This window comes from Ascaphus truei, chromosome 3 (genome assembly GCF_040206685.1).
Source record: "Ascaphus truei isolate aAscTru1 chromosome 3, aAscTru1.hap1, whole genome shotgun sequence".
NCBI lineage: Eukaryota > Metazoa > Chordata > Amphibia > Anura > Ascaphidae > Ascaphus > Ascaphus truei.
In genome coordinates, this window is record NC_134485.1 from 344525342 (window position 1) to 344548290 (window position 22949).

Genomic DNA, 22949 nt, shown 5'->3' on the forward strand with positions numbered 1-22949 from the left:
TGTGCCAATGGGGTCTCTAAAAGCATTCAGTAATGCAGCAGAGGTTGGGTAATCCCAAAATGAGACATTTATTTATAAAAATGTTTTACCAGGATGTAGTACATTGAGAGTTACCTCTCGTTTTCAAGTATGTCCTGGACATAGTTCATATGACAAATAATACATGGTTATAAATACATGGTTACATAAGTGAACAGGTAGGGTATACATTATATACCATACATTGCGTGTACAGTTAGAGAAGATGTATTTATTTGATTACCACGTGTATTACTACTGTGACGCGTTATGTACATTAGTGGCGCTATATAAATAAAGACATACAATACAATACAATATTATTTATTTATTTATAAACTATTTTACCAGGAAGTAATACATTGAGAGTTGCCTCTCGTTTTCAAGTATGTCCTGGGCACAGAGTTAAGACAAATATTTATCAGCTGACATGGTTACAAATACAGTTACATAAATTAACAGGGTTATACATTATATACAAGACATTGCATGCACAGTTAAAGAAAATATATATTATGGGCGTATGAGACAGTTACAGACCAGATTAAAATGTGAGACAGGAAACTGGAAAGGAAACGGCGCTACTGCGCATGTCCGAAAAAACGCTCCCAGGATAATCTTCAAAAAACTTTATTGAACACACACGGGGCTACACCAGCATCTCCCCTCTACGCGTTTCACCCTTTCACAGAGACGAAGCCCTCTGTGAAAGGGTGAAACGCGTAGAGGGGAGATGCTGGTGTAGCCCCGTGTGTGTTCAATAAAGTTTTTGAAGATTATCTGGGAGCGTTTTTTTCGGACATGCGCAGTAGCGCCGTTTCCTTTCCAGTTTCCTGATACCTTTCGACGGCGGCACGCAGGAGCTAACGAGGAGAGTGGGCCCCCAAAACCGGAGGACAGCAGGTGAAGTAACATACCCCTCTCCCTGCACCGGTTACTTCTGTGGCCCGGTATAACTCCCTCGTACAGCTCCAGTGTCTGAAGCAATCCAGACCTGGTTAACTACACTGATGCGCACGACAGACCCATTGGTACTAAAATGTGAGACAGCCTTAGATTTGAAAGAACTTAAACTGGTGGTGGATGTGAGAGTCTCTGGTAGGTTGTTCCCAGTTTTGGGGTGCACGGTAAGAAAAAGAGAACGGCCGGATATTTTGTTGAGCCTTGGGACCATGAAAAGTCTTTTGGAGTCTGATCTCAGGTGATAAGTGCTGCATGTGTAGGGGTGAGGAGCTTGTTCAGATAGCTGGGTAGCTTGCCCATAAGAATTTGAAGGTAAGACAGGAAAGGTGAACTTTGCGCCTAGACTCGAGATATGAACAATCTAGTTCTTTGAGGCATTTCGCAGTGATGTGTGTTGTAGTTGCATTGGAGAACAAAACGACAAATTGAATTGTAGAGGGTGTCAAGTTTGCTAAGGTGGTTTTGGGGTGCCGAGCCATATACTATGTCTCCATAGTCAATAATTGGCATTAGCATCTGCTGTGCGATACGCTTTCTGACCAGGAGACTTAGGGAGGATTTGTTCCTGTAAAGTACCCCTAGTTTGGCATAGGTCTTGGTTGTCAGGGTATCAATGTGCATCCCGAATGTTAAGTGGGAGTCAAACCATATGCCCAGGTGTTTAAAACTAGTGACAGGGGTTAGGGTGGTGTTAGCATTGGTTCTAATCTGGAGATCAGTCGCTGAAAGCTTTAAAAATTAAGTCTTGGTCCCAAATACCATTGTTAGTCTTGTCAGTGTTTAAAAACAGTTTGTTTTGGAAATCCAGTTTTCGAGTCTCAAAAAGTCAGACTGAAGTATGTGTTGAAGGTCAGAGAGGCTATGGCTGTGTGCATATAGGATTGTGTCATCTGCATACATGTGTATTGAAAGCTTCCTTACAAGCTGTGGGAAGATCATTGATGAACACTGAGAAGAGTAGGGGCCCCAGAACAGAGCCTTGCGGGACACCACAGGTGATATCCAGGGGGTTGGAGTTAGAGCCTGAGATGGACACATGTTGGGATCTACCTGATAGGTAGGACTGAAACCAGTTTAAAGCATGCTTCCCTATTCCAGAGCTCTGGAGTTTGTTAAGCAGGATAGCATGATCAACAGTATCAAAAGCCATTGCAAAATCTAGGAATACTGCACCAGTGAGTTGTCCCCGTTCACTGTTGATTATAGGCGTATGTAACAGTTACAGACCAGATTAAAATGTGAGACAGCCTTAGTTTTGAAAGAACTTAAACTGGTGGTGGGCTGTGAGAGTCTCCGGTAGATTGTTCCAGTTTTGGGGTACACGGTAGAGGAGGAGGAGCGGCTGGATACTTTGCTGAACCTTGCGACCATGAACAGTCTTTTGGAGTCAGCTCTCAGATGATAAGTGCTGCATGTGGTAGGGTGAGGAGCTTGTTCAGGTAGATGGGTAGCCTTGCCCAGAAAGTATTTGAAGGCAAGACAGGAAGATTAACTTTGCGCCTAGACTCAAGTCTAGACCAATCTAATTCTTTGAGCAGGTCACAGTGATGTGTTGTAGTTGCATTGGAGAACAAAACGGCATATTGAATTGTAGAGGGTATCAAGTTTTCTAAGGTGGGTTTGAGGTGCCGAGCCGTATACTATGTCCCCATAGTCGATAATTGGCATTAGCATCTGCTCTGCGATACGCTTTCTGACCAGCAGACTTAGGACCTCATGCAGAGAGCAGCGCTATTAGCAATCTCGCCATTTTTCCGGCGAAAATCGCGCTAAAAACAGCCGAAAATGGCGAGGTAGGAAAAAAGCTCCATTTTTTTTTTCTATTTGAAAATCTCGCCGCGCTGCTGGCGAGAAACTACATCTCGCCAGTCTGAAAAATATCCAAATTCAGAAAGGCGCGCTCGCCATCTAGCGGCTGTTTTTGCCGCGATTTTCTTCAATTTTCTCCGCCAACTAAAGTTGGCAAGAAGCAGGAGCTCGCCGGCTATAGGGAAAAAAAAAAATGCGCGAATTTTTTTTTCTCCCTTTCAGCTGCGCGCATCTCCTCATTTACAATTCTCCACATGCAGTAATGCTAAAAATAGCGGGTTTCGCCCATTTCTGCATATGGAGAATAAAACTCTCCATTAAAGCTACTTTTTCTTAAACTCTCCAATTTATTCTAGCGCTGCTCTCTGCATAGGCCCCTTAGGGAGGATTTGTTCCGCTTAAATATGGCTCGCTGGAGCCATTTAGCCGCTGCTAAGCTAAGTGCATTAGCGTTTATTAGTATTAGGAATTAATTTGAGGGGATTTAGGGTAAGGGGTCAGATTAGGGATTTTAGGGCAAGGGGTCTGATAAGGGGTTTTAGGTCCGATTGTCAGGATATTCCCGCTTCAGCACAGGTGGTGCAGTCAAAGACTGAGCCACTGATTGAGCCACCTAGGCTGAAGCAGGGATATTCTGAAAACCTGACCTGTTGGTGGCTCTTGTGGACTGGAGTTGCCCACCCCTGGTGTAAACTGTACAAAACTGTTAGCATCCATGATCTATATACAATAGCAGGCCATCACAATACATAATGTTGTCTACATCTGCATAGGGCATGTTAATTGATTGACTTGTCTCCCTACAGAACCAGGCCGAGGCTCATTACAAAGGGAACCGACATGCTCGGAGGGTGAAGGGAATCGAGAACGCCAAGACCCGACAGAAAGAGCGCGGGCAAGAGGGAGACAGAAACACCCCCATTATCAGCCCTGCACCTAGCGCCAGCGAGAGCGACTCGGAGAGCAAAGGTGAGTGAAACTCAACATGAATTGCCCCTTATTTGCACCCACATTAAAAAACGAGTGTGATCCTATTTATTTGCAATGCATGTGATGTATTTGTATAAGATGTTATTGCAAAAAGCGGCTTTTAGTACTAGTAATAACACAGATGTAGCAGACACTTATTGCCCCACGCGATGTAACTTGTGGATTTATTTGTTTGAACAGAACCACAGCAAATCACCCAATAAAGCTTGCCGTAGTGGTATCTGGAAATTGCACAATACCTGCGACTACAGGTGTATCTCACATTTTAAATGCCTTTCAATTTCAGAACATTTCACCATTACACTTTATAGACCTTTATGCAGCCACCTCTGTGGTGCAAACCTGACCACACATTAGCGATGTTAAGCGTACCACAAGAATACGGGGGGGGGAGGGGAGATATGATTATCATCTGGTAACAATTATTTGTGCTGATGGATAACACAGAGTAATTGGACAGAGTGCATGCATACTCTGACTCTGACATGAAACCTGCAAGCTTGTGTATTCAACACCAACACATTAACCAATACGCCACACTTCCTCCCCACTAAAGGCTGCCAATGTTAAAAGTAACCTTGACCTCTAAACCAGGACACACTGAAAATGCAGAATGGATGGAAAGGAGTTAGTACTAAACAGAAGACAATATGACAGGCCGAGAACAAGCTCTTCAAATGTTATACATTAAATATTTTTGCCAATTAAAATGGAACAGATTCTTATAGAAAGCATTAAAAACATAGGTTTAGAATTAAATTAGCAATGGTACTCAGTACTAATGATAACACTGGGTGTAAGGATAGCAGAAGGTGTTCTGGGTTGCGGTACAGCAGTTACTGCATGTGTGGGTGGAGTGTTAGTACAAAAATAGGGTGTTAGAAGGCTTGATTGAAGAGCATTGACTACGTTTGGCTTGCTATAGCAGGATGGGTGTATCCCATAACTGGTTTTCCTGACGGTGAAGGGGTTAAAGATGTAATTGCTCCTCCAGCTGTGGCTACTTATCAAGAGTTGGATGGTTTCCCTGAGAACATAATCCACTAAATACATCACACACCCCACCCAGCCCTACATCCCTCAGAGAATAGGAACATGTCCCTTTGTGCCCCTGCTCCAGCCTCTCACGGCATATGTGCCTGATTATGTATAATTGTGTGTCTATAGGAGTTTGTCTGTGCAAGTGTGTCTTAAGTGTATATGTGTGGGAATTTCTGTGTGTACAGGATGTGTCTCTGCACACATGCAAGTCTCTGTTTAGATGTTGAACCTGAAAAACTCATAGATGTGTGTGTCGTATGTACTGTATGTGTGCATATATAAACACACATTTGTGTGTCAGTGTATATACACGTGTGTGTATCAAAGTATATTTGTAGATTCCTGTGTGTCAATAGTGTTTATATTTTTAGAGTACTCTATGTGTGTCTGTATTTGTCTGTTCATGCAAGGGCTCCATTAGGTATCATAAATGGCAGAAAGGCTTTGCCAAAATACTTTCCCAGCCAAAGTGTACATCTGTGAAACGTGCGTGCATTCTTTGTCCAAACAATGTTATACTCTTAACTCTTTCACTGGTGATGGAGCCTGCCAAACATCGCAGAGACATACTTTAATGTTCCCTGTAGCAGTCAATAAGTTAAAGCACATAAAGCATTGTACAGTTACGATATTCTTCTACTCATTTCATCCTAAAATATATAAACTGTTGAAACGTATTGTTTGATACAAAAAATGTGTGCGTGCGTGTCTTTTCTGAGTGTGTCTGCATATGCCTTTATGTATTCCTATTGACATGTATGTATGTCTTTATTAATATAGCGCTATTAATATACGTAGCGCTTCATAGCAGTAATACACGTGACAATCATATAAATAACAGAACATGGGATTTAGGAAAATGAGTCCCTGCTCTGAAGAGCTTACAATCTAATTGGTAGGTAGGAAGAACGTACAGAGACAGTAGGAGGCTGTTCTGATAAGTGCATCTGCAAGGGGCCAAGCTTTATGTATCAGGTGTATAGAGTTAGCCACGGTGCTACTCATATGCTTCGTTATCTATGTACATGTACCTATATGTTTATTAATCTCAGATGTATACTCCTGTCGCTAATTATTACATGTACATTTGGGTCCGACATAGTGTGTGTTTCGGTGTATGTATTGTTTGTGTACCTGTGATTTAGTATGTATGTGTATTTCAGGGTATGCATGTACACTACTGTATATAAAGTGTGACTGTGTGTCTCAGAGTGAATATTCATGTACAGTGTCTGTATGAGGATGTTTGAGGACAGTTTCTGTTTCTATGTCACAAGGCATGAATGTGCGTGATGTGTATCTGCATGTGTTTAAATGTATCAGTGTACAGTATGTGTGTATCTCAGGGTGTACATACCTATATATGTTCTTAGTTTATGTGAATGTTTCTTAGGCTCCTATTCAATTTTGTGAGAATCAGGGTAACTGTGTGTTGCCCCATTTTGCCCCAGATGCACAAAGAGTGTGCTAATCTTTAGCACGCTTTAGCTCCCATTGGGAGCTAAAGTGTGCTAAAACTTGGCACCGTTTTGTGGATCTGGTTCTTGACTGTATTTCTCCAGTTGTACTCTCTCTAATCTCTGCTACTAGTGGTTGGCACTTCAATTGACATAAAGAAACTCCTAAATTGTCTCCTTGCTGAATGGGATGTGTATCCACCTCTTCACTGAGCGTGCGACTGGCAGAGAACAAGCTGAGATGCTCTCAACTTCCTATCACAGTAACCAAGGGATTCGAGTATTCAGCCAGCAGGGACGTCAGACATGTGCAACTGATGTAACTCTGTCTTCAGTTTCACTGACTATTAAACTTTTACAAGGCTGAGGTCAGTGGGAAAGGAAAGACATATGAGGTTTCATTTCATTTAGTACTAGACTAGAATAGAAGTCATGATGCAGGCAAGGACAGAGGTGCAGCAACTCTGCTGTGTATGAGATAGACCAGTCAGTAATACAGAGGTAATACATGCACGGACCGACAATCAATCTGTATTTGTACTGCAGAAGCTGGGAGTGATGGAGGGGAAGTATGATGTCCTGGGACCTCAGCGTAGGGCATGTTGGCCCATATTAACTAAGCAGTCTACTGAAATAAGGAAGGAACAATGAAGAAAAAATGAGGTGGTGTGCTGCCGTTCCTCATTTTGTATTCTTTGTTCCTGCTTCCTGCGGATCTGCACAACGGAGGCTCCCTACCTGACCTACAGAGTCATTCACCATCTACTCTCAACTGCAGCATGTGAGTGTCTGGTCACTTATAACTAGTATCTGGACTATGCGCAGTCCGGCTACGTTTTTAACTAGATAGGTTTAGAAGAAATCTGTGACACTGTTTTTCCTGGCTGCAGTGTTTTTCTATTTAGAAAGAACCAGGTAGGCACTATCTTCTATACAATTAGCCATATCTTCATGTCCTAACAGTCATTTAATAAGGGACTTCCTGATATTGCCTTTTTATATATACAGAAATATCAACATATGGCTTTTATACTCTTTGGGCACCATATCCCTACTTGGACAATTTCTATCTTCTGCCATATGGCACCTTCCAACGCTGAATTACACCCTACAGCCCATTCAAGTCTCTGGGCTGGAAGGCGTCTTATGGCAGGAAACTGCTTAATGAACAAAGACCTCTATGTTTCTGCACAAAAAAAACATAAACAATCCTTACGTGAAACTCTTATTTCTGCAGGAACAAGCTGATTTTTCTCAGTCAGATCAACAGTAGCTCACTAAGTAATGTCCAATCAGTCCCAGCATCAATTTTCTTAAATAGAGATTTACTCTCAGAACGTGCAAACATCAATCATTTAGGTTCTCTCATTTTGACATCTGCTACTTAAACAGCCTTAGAAAGCTTTGGTTTCCATAATTAACACTGCATAACACATTCAGTGCCAGAGGGATATGAAACACATAGTACTATATAGTACCACAGCCTATCCGGGCTGGTGTGGAAGTGAGATAATGCAACTCAAGTGACATGCTATATATATATGGGCGCATAATGTTAAGGCAGCGGCCTCCTGAGAAGTCTCATTGCTAACAAAGCCACCCTATGAAATCCCATGCCACAACTACAGGTAAAAGGGAGACATTATAAATATTAACCCATTCTCTTTTGGGGTGATTTCCAAATAACCCCTAGCCTTCTCTAGTAAATAATTATATTCATCACTGTCTACTTTCATTGCACCTCACACTGGATAAACCCATGGAGCCTCCTCTCTGATCTTCCATTGATAAAACATCCCACATTAGGGTCAGATAGGTGTGAGCAAGGAGACAGTTACATTTTGATAGTCTCGGCACATCTGGGTAAGATGGTGAGCCAAGAGGTTTTTACAGTGTCCATTCTGAGCTGGAGAATCCTGTCATTTCTTGCTTATTGGTTCTCTCTCTCTCTCTCTCTCTCTCTCTCTCTCTCTCTCTCTCTCTCTCTCTCTCTCTCTCTCTCTCTCTCTCTCTCTCTCTCTCTCTCTCTCTCTCTCTCTCTCTCTCTCTCTCTCTCTCTCTCTCTCATTTGTTACAGGACATGTATTTGTACAGGAACATGTATACAATATAAAAGACATCAAATATTACATACTCCAAGGGAGAGAAACACACAAATCCAACATTTCATATAGTCACATTGTCCCACTCTGCGATACCATGGGGAATGTTAGACCTAATACTGTTACCATTCAAAGTGTGACCTGGATACGCTGCTCGGGGTCAGTGGGCAGATACATCTTTCTTTCTCAGAGTATCTTCTAGTTCCTCCTCTCCCCCTTTTGGGGGCTTCTGGTGTTTCTCCCTCCTCCATTTTATCCAAAATGTCCCCCAGGTCAGTGCATCAATCCTGTCCTGCAACATTGTCATGGGAGACCAGGCTATTTTTTTTACCAAGATCATTCATTGAGCAAAACAAGGTAATGAAATAAATTGAAGTTAATTCGCACAAGTTCGCTTACACACACCGGAACACAAAATACAGAAAAAAAGACATGCTTACTGGGGGTCTGGGGTCGAAAACTAGACTTTCCTAGGTGCAGGGAACTCTAAATAAGAGTTTTACCCTGACTGGGACTTAGCCCGGAATCTCCTGGTTCCCAAATCGGCGTGAAGTTCCACACGCCACCGCTCCCTTCTCTTCTGAGATCTTGGACTTTCTTGACCGCAAGTTATTCTAAATCTCATGGAACTCAAATCGGCTACAAATCCCAGCCGTGTCTGCTACGTTCAATATTGAGAACTTGGCCGCAGAAATGGGGACGTAGTCTCTGGCAGGCAGGGTTTCCTGGCTCGAAATCGAAGCTGCTTGCTCTGCTATTCGCGCAAGAGCAACTTTGAAAAGCCCGCCTGCACTCTTACTACCGGAGAACTCCAATCTCATTGGCTCACAGGTTCTTTATAGCATTCTGAGTTTTATTCACAAAACTCAGCAGCCAATCATCGCATGGGAAAATTCCCAGCAACCAATCAGAGCCAAGCCGGCTACAAAAGCCGGGTCAGCGGGAAATCTGAAATAGCCAAGGGACATGCGCAAGTTTGTCACCTCCATCCTTGGCTACTGCCATTGTTCCCTGGACCCGGTTCTCCGCCTTTCCCCACTGCCCAAATGCTTTGCACATATGTGGCATCCTCTGACTGCTTTGCACTCTGATGTCCAGCAGACTTACCAGTGCCTATGGGTTAGCTCGGGCAGCCTGTTTGGCCATCGGTTCCAAATGCAATAAGCACATTACATTACAGTACATTTAATAAAGCATACTTTAATACACTAAGGTAGATGTTTAATGTACTCCTGAGTCTGTGGGTATAGAGCACAGAATAAGAAGATGTTTGTACTTTTATTCCTAGCTGTCTTATTCCCCATAGTCTATCTTCTGGACTCAGTCTGGACTCTGAGTCCCACCTCAACCTTATATATGGTTGGGGCTTCCACAAACCCTTCACTGGTTCTGGGTCACCTTGGCAGTAGCTGGGTACCCCCCTTAACCTGGGGTTTCCCTCAGCTACAGGGATTACCTATTCATCCCTGTGCCTCATTTTCCTTTCTTGACTATGCTGAAGCAGGGTAACCTAGTGGTGAGTCGTGCTTGCGTTTCCAAGGGGAGATATTGCCGGGACAGTGTGCCTACATGTATCCTAGAACCAGGCATGATTCCCGGGTACTTTTATAGGGGAACCGACAACTCCGGACCCCAACTACCTAGGCACATTCTGACAACAATTCCTCCGCAAAACCCCCCTTGAAACTCATCCCCTAACAATCCCTTCTCACTGGCATGCCCGGAAAGGGAAAAACACAAAAAATACATTTATTGCAGGTAATACATTGGAAAGATACAATGTCTCTGGGCCCAAGAGCTAACTCTCTTAGACCCTTATACACAGATCAAGGGTAACCAAAACGGGCTTACCCTTTTATTTGAGAACCTGGTTACCCCCTACAGCCACAAACATCCTCCTCTACTCACATACGCTTTATCCCCACACATACAATCTGAACTCTGTCACTGCATCCAAATACCCTGCAGCATCCACTACCATTACACACACAGACACACACACAACTCTGACACTGCTGCTCAAACACTCCTGCAACACCCCCTTTTATTTACAGCGCTGACTGCTGAGATTCAGCCCTCCCACACAGATCCGGCACTGCACATCCAAATTGCACTGCAGCCCCCTCTTCTATAACAGATCTGACACACTCCCTCCTACACACACAGCTTTGCCATTGCTCTTCAATGCTGCACTGCACATCACCTTCTGCTGTAACTCAGCTAACCTCCCCATAATCACAGCGGTGGCACTTATTTTTGTATTTAGCACAATATCTAGTTACTTCCATCATCTCGCCCTGCTATAAGGGAACAACATATTGACACTTGAATATACAGTACATTGCGGTGAAATATATACACAGTGCATTTTAGGCCATATTTACAAAGCAGTGCTAAGCCGTAAGACACCGTACAGACTATGGAAGTGAATATCTTAAAGCAGTAACCCCTTCAGAAGCATATGTAGTTTTAACTCATATAATGTTAGTATCTTGCCTTCTAATCATGGCCTGTCCTTAAAAATAAATAATCATATCTCTTTTTAGTTTTACGAATCATACTTTTCCTATTCTCTTGCTCAAGCGTGTCGAACTCATTTCATATCAGGGGCCTGATTAGATTTCATAGAGTGCATTTGGGCCATATGTACCATACATTTTCAAAATAAACATATAAAACAATAGTGCGGCTGTATACTAGATGTCAGCATTAAGCTCACTCTTCCCCCCTCTTTCTCTCTCACTAACCCCTTCCCTCTCTCTTCCCCACCTTCTCTCTATTTCTCTCCCCACCTCTGACACTCTTAATACCACCCTCATATTCGTAATATCCCCCCTCCACACACTCTTAATACGCCCCACCCTTAATATTCCCACACACACGCACATATACAGTGGTGTGAAAAAGAAAGTATACCCTCTTTGAATTTTATGGTTTTATATATCAGGACATAATAACAATCATCTGTTCCTTCTTAAAATTAGTTAAATACAACCTCAGATGAACAACAACACATGACATATTACACCGTGTCATGATTTATTTAACAAAAATAAAGCCAAAATGGAGAAGCTATGTGTGAAAAACTAATTACACCCTTACTGCTTTCATAGGAATTAAGATGCTAAGTAGCAGACAGGTGCTGCTAATCAAATGCCCTTGATTAATTGATCATCAGCAAGTGTGACCACCTCTATAAAAGCTGAAGTTTTAGCAGTTTGCTGGTCTGGAGCATTCAGGTGAGCGTTAACACAATGCCAAGGAGGAAAGACATCAACAATGATCTTAGAGAAGCAATTGTTGCTGCCCATCAATCTGGGAAGGGTTATAAGGCCATTTCCAAACAATTTAAAGTCCATCATTCTACAGTGAGATTATTCAAAAGTGGAAAACATTCAAGACAGTTGCCAATCTTCCCAGGAGTGGACGTCCCATCAAATTCACCTCAAGGTCAGACCGTGCAATGCTCAGCGAAATTGCAAAAAACCCAAGAGTTACATCTCAGACTCTACAGGCCTCAGTTAGCATGTTAAATGTTAAAGTTCATGACAGTACAATTAGAAAAAGACTGAACAAGTATGGTTTGTTTGGATGGGTTGCCAGGAGAAAGCTTCTTCTCTCTAAAAAGAACATGGCAGCACGGCTTAGGTTTGCAAAGTTGCATCTGAACAAACCACAAGACTTCTGGAACAATGTCCTTTGGACAGACGAGACCAAAGTGGAGATGTTTGGCCATAATGCACAGCGCCACATTTGGCGAAAACCAAACACAGCATATCAGCACAAACACCTCACACCAACTGTCAAGCACGGTGGTGGAGGGGTGATGATTTGGGCTTGTTTTGCAGCCACAGGACCTGGGAACCTTGCAGTCATTGAGTCGACCATGAACTCCTCTGTATACCAAAATATTCTAGAGTCAAATGTGAGGCCATCTGTCCGACAGCTAAAGCTTGGCCGAAATTGGGTCATGCAACAGGACAATGATCCCGAGCACACCAAAATCTTGGTGTTGCAATGGCCCAGTCAAAGTCCAGACCTCAACCCAATTGAAATGCTGTGGCTGGACCTTAAGAAAGCTGTGCATTAACAAATGCCCACAAACCCAATGAACTGAAGCAACGTTGTAAAGAAGAGTGGGCCAAAATTCCTCCACAACGATGTGAGCGACTGATAAAGTCATACAGAAAACGATTACTTCACGTTATTGCTGCTAAAGGTGGTTCTACTAGCTATTGAATCATAAGGTACACTTAGTTTTTCACAAATGGCTTCTCCATTTTGGCTTTATTTTTGTCAAATAAATCATGACTTGGTGTAATATATCACGTGTTGTTCATCTGAGGTTGTATTTACCTAATTTTAAGACCTACTAAGGAATAGATGATTGTTATTATGTCCTGATATGTAAAACCATAGAATTCAAAGAGGGTGTACAGTGTACTTTCTTTTTCACACCACTGTATGTATGTATGTATTCCTGGTAAAATAAATAACATACATCCTAATTCATGCTGGGGTAGAAACACATTTACATACGCAAGTACATATACATATATATACACACACACACACACACACACACACACACACACACACACACACACACACACACACACACACACACACACACACACACACACACACACACACATTAACCCAGTGACACACACACACACATATACAAACACACAGTACCTTCCAAGACTGTCGCTCACAGCATACACACAAAAAGTGTGCGTCACGTGCGCGCGCGTTCGCACAGGCACACGCGTGCGCACACTACATTACGGGTCTAACACTGTTTGGTTTGGATGTACAGTAGCACCATCCCTCCAGCCTTGATCCCAGCTCCCCCTCCTCACCTCCCACATCTGCCCCTGCAAGCTGTGCATTAAGGTCTTGCTACTCAATATTAATTCGGTTGATGCGCTGCCTTTGTGTATGACACACACTGGGAGCCTATATACAGTATATATATATCAACCGCTCCTGCCTGAAATACTGAGTCAAAACTAGGACAAAAAATTGCACCAGATGTATCAAACCAGCAAATTCCTTTGAAAGCAATGTTTTTTCCCCTTCATTAGACCGGATGCTATTTTTGCCAGCGTTTTGTAGTCTGGGAAAGTAGGCTCTTTGGATCAGGGATCTCTTTACCTACTGTAGCAGTACATGCTTGTGTTGTAATTGTATGGTTACTGTTTTCACACTCTATTGTACTGTACTGCGGAATATATTGGCTCATAATAAATAAATAACAACAGCAGCTAGCCCCCACTGTTAGTCACTTACATACTTCTGAGTTTATGTATCCAAGTCTTTTCTTATGAGGCCTCTGTTTACCGTTTTTTTACCCAATTAGAGTGCACAAGTGTTTCCAGCTTTGACTTTGATTAACCCCCATCTCTGCCTTGGCCTTATACATAATTTGACCCAATAGACCACATTTACTAAGATGCGTTAAGCCTTAAGGCACCGACCATTCCGTAAATCTAGACCAAGGGATGTTGCAACCGAAAGGTGCTATGCATGAAACTCACGTCACATTGCTAATTGTTGATTGGTTTATATAGTCCTACAATACGTAGAGGAGAGTTACAAGTCTCGCATATTGTAATGGGATGTATCAAATTCTGCACAATAGCAGCACGCATTGTTCTCCCTTTCCTACCATCAATGAATCTGACGGCTCAAGGCTACAGATTAGCATGAAATGTAAGAATCATTAAAGTTTTTTTGTACAATTGATGCAGCAACATGCAGAAAATAATAAGTTTGTGGAGCTTGACAAGAGGGCTAGAGTGGACCAGGAACGCAGTTCTGGCACTTATACTAGCAGTAGGAATGGCGTTCCGGCACTTATATTAGCAGTGGGAGCGGCGTTCCGGCACTTATATTAGCAGTGGGAGCGGTGTTCCGGCACTTATATTAGCAGTGGGAGCGGTGTTCCGGCACTTATATTAGCAGTGGGAGCGGAGTTCCGGCACTTATATTAGCAGTGGGAGCGGTGTTCCGGCACTTATATTAGCAGTGGGAGCGGTGTTCCGGCACTTATATTAGCAGTGGGAGCAGAATTCCGACACTTATATTAGCAGTGGGAGCGGAATTCCGACACTTATATTAGCAGTGGGAGCGGAGTTCCGGCACTTATATTAGCAGTGGGAGCGGAATTCCGACACTTATATTAGCAGTGGGAGCGGAATTCCGACACTTATATTAGCAGTGGGAGCGGAGTTCCGACACTTATATTAGCAGTGGGAATGGAGTTCCGACACTTATATTAGCAGTGGGAGCGGAATTCCGACACTTATATTAGCAGTGGGAATGGAGTTCCGACACTTATATTAGCAGTGGGAGCGGTGTTCCGGCACTTATATTAGCAGTGGGAGCGGTGTTCCGGCACTTATATTAGCAGTGGGAGCGGAGTTCCGGCACTTATATTAGCAGTGGGAGCGGTGTTCCGGCACTTATATTAGCAGTGGGAGCGGTGTTCCGGCACTTATATTAGCAGTGGGAGCGGAGTTCCGGCACTTATATTAGCAGTGGGAGCGGAGTTCCGACACTTATATTAGCAGTGGGAGCGGAATTCCGACACTTATATTAGCAGTGGGAATGGAGTTCCGACACTTATATTAGCAGTGGGAGCGGTGTTCCGGCACTTATATTAGCAGTGGGAGCGGAGTTCCGACACTTATATTAGCAGTGGGAGCGGTGTTCCGGCACTTATATTAGCAGTGGGAGCGGAATTCCGACACTTATATTAGCAGTGGGAGCGGAATTCCGACACTTATATTAGCAGTGGGAGCGGAATTCCGACACTTATATTAGCAGTGGGAGCGGAATTCCGACACTTATATTAGCAGTGGGAATGGAGTTCCGACACTTATATTAGCAGTGGGAGCGGTGTTCCGGCACTTATATTAGCAGTGGGAGCGGTGTTCCGGCACTTATATTAGCAGTGGGAGCGGAGTTCCGGCACTTATATTAGCAGTGGGAGCGGAGTTCCGGCACTTATATTAGCAGTGGGAATGGAGTTCCGACACTTATATTAGCAGTGGGAGCGGTGTTCCGGCACTTATATTAGCAGTGGGAGCGGTGTTCCGGCACTTATATTAGCAGTGGGAGCGGAATTCCGACACTTATATTAGCAGTGGGAGCGGAATTCCGACACTTATATTAGCAGTGGGAGCGGTGTTCCGGCACTTATATTAGCAGTGGGAGCGGTGTTCCGGCACTTATATTAGCAGTGGGAGCGGAATTCCGACACTTATATTAGCAGTGGGAGCGGAATTCCGACACATATTAGCAGTGGGAGCGGAATTCCGACACTTATATTAGCAGTGGGAGCGGTGTTCCGGCACTTATATTAGCAGTGGGAGCGGTGTTCCGGCACTTATATTAGCAGTGGGAGCCGTGTTCCGGCACTTATATTAGCAGTGGGAGCGGAATTCCGACACTTATATTAGCAGTGGGAGCGGAATTCCGACACTTATATTAGCAGTGGGAGCGGTGTTCCGGCACTTATATTAGCAGTGGGAGCGGTGTTCCGGCACTTATATTAGCAGTGGGAGCGGAATTCCGACACTTATATTAGCAGTGGGAGCGGAATTCCGACACTTATATTAGCAGTGGGTGCGGTGTTCCGGCACTTATATTAGCAGTGGGAGCGGTGTTCCGGCACTTATATTAGCAGTGGGAGCGGAATTCCGACACTTATATTAGCAGTGGGAGCGGAATTCCGACACTTATATTAGCAGTGGGAGCGGAATTCCGACACTTATATTAGCAGTGGGAGCGGAATTCCGACACTTATATTAGCAGTGGGAATGGAGTTCCGACACTTATATTAGCAGTGGGAGCGGTGTTCCGGCACTTATATTAGCAGTGGGAGCGGAATTCCGACACTTATATTAGCAGTGGGAGCGGAGTTCCGACACTTATATTAGCAGTGGGAATGGAGTTCCGACACTTATATTAGCAGTGGGAGCGGAGTTCCGACACTTATATTAGCAGTGGGAGCGGTGTTCCGGCACTTATATTAGCAGTGGGAGCGGTGTTCCGGCACTTATATTAGCAGTGGGAGCGGTGTTCCGGCACTTATATTAGCAGTGGGAGCGGAATTCCGACACTTATATTAGCAGTGGGAGCGGAATTCCGACACTTATATTAGCAGTGGGAGCGGAATTCCGACACTTATATTAGCAGTGGGAGCGGAATTCCGACACTTATATTAGCAGTGGGAGCGGAATTCCGACACTTATATTAGCAGTGGGAGCGGAGTTCACCGTGTGCTCTGCACAAAGCGGAAGCCCCGCCCCCGGCTTCCTCTGATCTGCCTGCGACCAATCCCCTGCATCCCGGCCGGCATTCTAAGCCCCGCCTCCTTCATTCAAACCCATGCGGCCCTTCATCCAATCACCTGGCAGCATTCACTCACACAGAAAATACTTACCAGCTGCCGCATCCTCTTCACCACCGCCGTAACCGGGACACATTGGGTGGGCCGCACAGATACTCGTTGTGGGCCGCATGCGGCCCGCGGGCCGCGAGTTTGACATGCTTGATGTACATGTATCTGTGGGTAAGTTTATATATAGGAGTTGCGCATGAGTGCATGTTTGTGTTTGACTATTACATGTTTATCTAAGTAAGTATATATATGTTCTTGTGTCAGTAAGAATGAGAGTATAAATTAATGAGCGTGGCTCAAAAAATGGTCTCGTCTGGGATGAGTGGAAAATTTAGCGGCAGGGTGGGGGGTCATTGGAATAGCAAAAACTAAGAAATGTGCTTGTTTTTAAAAATGTTTCTGAAGTCAGACAAGTCCTAGACCCGTGACTTGGTTCCTCAGCCTGGTGGGGGACAGTGCATTTAAAAAGGCTCCAAAGTGCATTATGGAAAAAAGGTGATCAGTGCGCAGCTAGAATATGGTCCCACATACAGTGCTAAAAGAATAAACACAATATTACTGGAGAAACAACACAAAAACAAGGTGCACAACGCACATAGTGAAGTAAAGTAAAAAATGGTACATTTACTAAAAGGTTAAAGGTTCTGCGTACATCAATAATGAATAAAACAGGCAATGGGTTAGTGGGGTTACCACACAGTGAGTCCCTGTCCCCCGCACTACTGCATGCCGCTTTGTGTGTTTGACGCCGCCTTGGACGCTCCTCTATGCTCCGGAACAGAGGGGAATCCTGTGACGTCATCGGCAGGCGCACCACGGGACTGAGCGGCGCGCTGTTGGTGTTCCGAGCTGGATCTGTGGGACTTACGGAGGCAGCTGTACTCTGCAACGGGACTTTTCACCGGTCTGTACCTTCTGGTTACCCTGAGATGAGTGAAGCGTGATTCAAGACTCCACGGAGGTTCCCTTCCTGGCTGATGACTGCTGTTATCCTGTGGTTCCAACTGCCTCCGTTGAAGAGCTGTTACTCCGGCCTTCTCACTGTGTGGTAACCCCACTAACCCATTGCCTGTTTTATTCATTATTGATGTACGCAGAACCTTTAACCTTTTAGTAAGTTTATCATTTTTTACTGTACTTCACTATGTGCGTTGTGCGCCTTGTTTTTGTGTCCAAAGTGCATTGCAGGTGCAGTCAATGTGAGTGGTATAGCTGTGGTATAGCTGTCATTTTCTGCAGTTCCTTACAAAGTCGAGACCCACAATACCTTGCGTCTGCCCAGGGCACCTGCACTTTTTTTTAGGACACTGCTTCACACATGCCCCTCTCTATGTGTCTGTCACGTATGACATGTCTGTTTTATACATGCTGTCTACGTCATCCTTAAGCATCAGTCTCAGTGTCTCTCACACAGTGTCTCTCTCATGCTCTCGTTTACTCATGTATAATAAATGTCATTGTCTCACTCGTTAAGATCTCTATTCATTTTCTCGGGAATCCGTCGCCTTCTTGATTGGGAAGATTTTGACACCATTCCTTTGAGGGGAGCTAAAATCTTCCCGAGCAAGAGGAGGACTGCTTCAAAGCATACTGGATACTGACCAAAGTGCCTATGTGTTTCTCATATGTTCTCTTTTTCTGTAACACACAGCCTGGTCTTTTTCATGTACACACTTTCTATCTCTGTGCCTGATAACTTTCCATGCTATATACAGGCTCACACTTTTATTCACACATTTATTCTCTCTCAGTTACGCACACACTGTCTGTTTTGCATTTTCACACCGGCTGCCTTGTTAACCGGTCTCAAAAAGTTGGATTTCACCCAGCTAAGAGCTCAGTGTCCATCTCATAAAGTGCACAGAAACACGCCCAGCATCCCAGCCAAGAGACCTTCCAAACAGAACCATTTAGTCATATAGCAACCGCAATAAACATTATTGCTTTTTCTCATTAGAACACCCCCGGTGTATGGAAGACATTTCCTCACAGCCCCAATATGTTCCTTTCAATTAGTGGAAGTCTTGCTGAAAAAGCCCTTATAGGAAAAGCTCCTCACATACTCCGTGTTCTTACTATGAATTTAATCATTACTTGAAAGCAGCAGCCCAAGCTGCCGTTTTTTTTTCTTTTTTAAATGTATTTTTTCCCCTTTAATATGTGCATGAATACAATCCACACAATGATAAGTAATTAGCTAAGTTGCCAATCGATCCGTTCTTCTGTGATCGATCGGTGAAGATTCGGCTCAGGGGGTTCACTAAATGGCTGTTAGTGCAGCAGAAGAGGACCAAAGATGCAAAGTTCTGTGGGGGAAATCATGTGACCAGGCAGTGATAAGATCAGCTCATAATAGACTAAGTTGTTGCCCTTTTGAGGAATCTTTGTCAAATGCGACTCTTCACATGTCCTTTAGTTAAAGTAATCCCTGTAACTATATCTTAATAACGAACTCTCTTCGCACATTAGTGGTATGTGTTGGGTCATCGTCAAATATAATAAAGCTTTGGTATTACAGAGATGTAGGTCTTCAGTGCATCTTCAGAATGTAGAGAAGCAAGGAGCACAGCTGAAGTAGAAATCTGCAGGGAGAGTCCTGTAGAAAAAATGAATAAGGGGCATCTTACCTCGTGTAAACCGTTACCTTTGCAATCTGCTCAGAACGTTCTTTGTTTTGGTTTGTGTTTTCTTTTGCATTAGATCAACAATGTAGGGATGGAGCAGATTTACCATTTGCTGAGCACCTTATCGTGTCTAAGACTATGACAACAGTGGTCATCCATGCAAACACTGGCTCAACAGGACCTGAATATCAGCCACCGTCATCGGAGGCATTGAGCAGGGACATAGTGCTTCCTCCGGCTTCTGCGCCAGCAAGCAGTGGAATAAGCACATCTACTTCAGAGAGTGACGATGACCGAGCCAAGAAGCTCATCCTGTACTGTGCCCTCTGCAAGGTGTCTGTAAACTCCATGTCACAACTGGAGGCTCATAACAAAGGTGAGGACAAGCTTTCTTTATCTGTCTATACTCAGTTAGTCATCTGCTCGCCAAGGCAATGTATGTAACGGGATGAAGATCACACACAGCACTATTAAAGATCATAATGTACAGGCACTGGTGCTGGGAGCATGCTCGGTAGGGCTAGCAATTCACTACCACAGTAAAGCCAGAAGCAAAAAATACATAGGCATAGAGTACACAGCCAAACAACTAAAAGCAATTACTGCTTAAATGTACACTTAATCTAATCAACTATTTAATAAACCAGGACTGGGGACGTTCTGATGAAGGGGAGGCTGGCCCAAACGTTATGCCTTTCCTGGTCTGTTGAATAAGGGATTTGATTAAAATGGTTATTCGAGCAGTAATTGCTTTTCGTTTTTTGGCTTTGTGCTTCATGCTTATATATTTTTTTGCTTCTGCTCCAAAGATCTGCTAGAAGTGAATCATAGCCCATATGACCCACATTTGCAGCCTTCTTGCACTTTGCATAATTTTACCTAAAATAACAAGGCCACACACATGAATGTAGTGTGTAGTATGTAGTATGTACTATGTGCTGCGTACAGTGCACTGTACTGTAATTGTGAAGCGCTTTGTGTCCCAATGGGAGAAAAGTGTTATATGAAATAAAGTTGTTATTAATACTATTATTATTTTCAAACTCGGTAGGAATCAATAGTGTCACTTGCAAGTATGTTTTCATTCATTTACTCTTTTTTTTTTACATTGACAGTACCATGACTGCTGGCAGTATACAGTATCCTATGTATTCACTACTCTGTCAATTAATACTTTCTTACCTTTCCCCTGCCAACCACCTTCTAGTACCTTTTGTACTCTGGTGTCTGTTACTGGGGAGGAATAACTTCCCTTTTGTATCTTATTTATACTGTTGAGGTATATTAAAATCCATATCTTCGTTCAATCTTCCAAGTAGTACATGAACTGTATATGCCTTTAAAACAAATAGGCTACTAAAAAGAAGCAGATCTTCATTGTAGTATAGGGGTTAATACAGTAATACTGTTCCTAGGTACCAAGCACAAGACCATCCTGGAGGCTCGCAGTGGGCTGGGTCCAATAAAGGCTTATCCTCGACTAGGGGGGCTGAGCAATGGGTCCACTGGACCTTCTGACTCCAACAACCAGGAGAGGACTTTCCACTGTGAGATCTGTAACGTCAGAGTCACCACTGAAGGGCAGCTTAAGCAGGTATGTATGTAGGTGCAATAAAACATTACTTTGTGGTTATTTACATGCAGACATGGCTAAATAGCATTTTCAGCGGAAACACCCAGTTCAACAAATATTTAAAATGTTTCCATTTCCATTAAAACTTGAGACTTATGTACAGTAAATCAGTTGTATTGTTTTTGAGGAAAGGCAGGTGGATAAACATGTTGGACCGAAATCAAAATATTACCAGCTGAGCTGGGAATTGCCATAAAGCAGTGCTACTAAGCCAGGGGTGGCCAACTCCAGTCCTCAAGGGCCATCAACAGGTCAAGTTTTAAGGATATCCCTGCTTCAGCACAGATGGCTCCATCAGTGGCTTAGTCAAGATGTCTGAGCCACTGATTGAGCCACATGTGCTGAAGCAGGGGTATCCCTAACACCTGGACTGTTGGTGGCCCTTGAGGACTAGAGTTGGCCAACCCTGTACTATGATGAACCAGCACAGAGATCCTGAAATAAGTCTGTGTTAAATTTCCTATAAACAGCTCTGGTAAATTAGAAACATAGAAAAAATAAAAGATGAAAATGACTATAGGATCGTCTGCCGCTTTCACATACTGTAAGGCTGCGCTTAGAGTGCCAGCGACAACGACGCGACGTCGCGTCAAAACAAATGCATTGCCGTCGTCACGTGCGCTTATAGTAAGCGACGGCTTGGTCGCAATTGCTGGAAGTCATCACAATTTGATTTTTCCAGCGAGCGCAGCCTGACGTCGCCGGCACTACAAGCGCAGCCTAATACTGCATTGAATAAATGTTTACTCAACTTGAGAGAACAATTTTGCCCCTGAAATTCAGAACTAGATCTGCCAGTCACACCGAGTAAAACTCCGCCTGCAGTTACCAGGCCAGACAGTGAGAGGATAGTGTTACCATGATATAGATTGCAAAAACTCAGAAGAAAGAGGGAGGGTATTAAAGCAGTATACTACTGAAGCATCCAACGGAGAGAGGCAAGAGACTGCCAGAACTTGCAGAAGTCTTCTAACCGTACATAAAAAGCTCCATGATGTATTACTTGATAAAAGTACAAATATTTACAATATGTAATCATATTTGCTTTCCCTCCTGTAAATTTAAGTCATAGTGTTAGATATTCATTTTCCTTCCTGTTTACATGTGGTTTTGGTAACCATTGTTGCACGTGGGGGGGGGGGGAGATAGCGCGGCGCTGACGTCAGGGGCCTAGTGCAGTGCACCGAACTGACGTGGTGACTTTGTTGGGTGCGGCGCCATGCCACCCGCAGGTGTTCCAATCGCCGGGATGTAGTAATCCGTGTAATTATCACATGCAGGTGATTTTAATACATTTGTATTGTGGGGTACATATATATTCTCCTGGAAGCACTTTCTTATGTTTTTTGCCTTGAAAAGGACCCATGTGGGTCTTGAATAAATATTTGTACTTTTTTGAAGTTATAGATCATGGAGCTTTTTACTTACTGCCATGATATAGATTATCATTTCCTCTAGCAGTTCTACATGGCAAACACTACAAGGGTATTCAAAGAATTCTGTGTTTTCATAGCAGCATTGGACATCTGAAAGGGCTGTTTATACTACCTGATGTCACTCTGTTAATAGCTGTATCTGGGCTTATGAGGCTGAACATGAAATAATACATACATTAATTGGACTCGTATTCCCCCACCAGCACATCTCGAGTCGCCGACATCGTGACGGAGTGTCTGGGAAACCTAACCCACTGCTGAGCCGGCACAAGAAACAGCAAAGCCTGTTTGCGGTGAGATACCTCTAGGACTGACTGAGTATGAGATTATTCAGTAAATGAGTACTGAGCCCAAACGGGGGTTCTACTGGTTGAGTTTCAAAAGAGGGTTTAGTGATTCAGAGTCTGTCACTGCTTAGCAGACTGGATGAATTAGGGGACGTTAAGTGCACAGAGGCGGTTAT

At 43.7% G+C, this 22949-nt stretch overlaps 1 protein-coding gene across 5 annotated transcripts in view; it reads left to right on the forward strand.

The window, feature by feature from the left end:
- Positions 1–22949, forward strand: part of ZNF385A (zinc finger protein 385A) — a 213205-nt gene that overhangs the window by 185346 nt on the left and 4910 nt on the right. For all 5 annotated transcript variants that reach the window (XM_075591734.1, XM_075591735.1, XM_075591736.1 and 2 more), the window contains 4 exons: positions 3597–3759; positions 19494–19793; positions 20833–21011; positions 22690–22779. In XM_075591734.1, coding sequence (XP_075447849.1) covers positions 3597–3759; positions 19494–19793; positions 20833–21011; positions 22690–22779 — 732 coding nt within the window. The remainder of the gene's footprint in view (positions 1–3596; positions 3760–19493; positions 19794–20832; positions 21012–22689; positions 22780–22949) is intronic.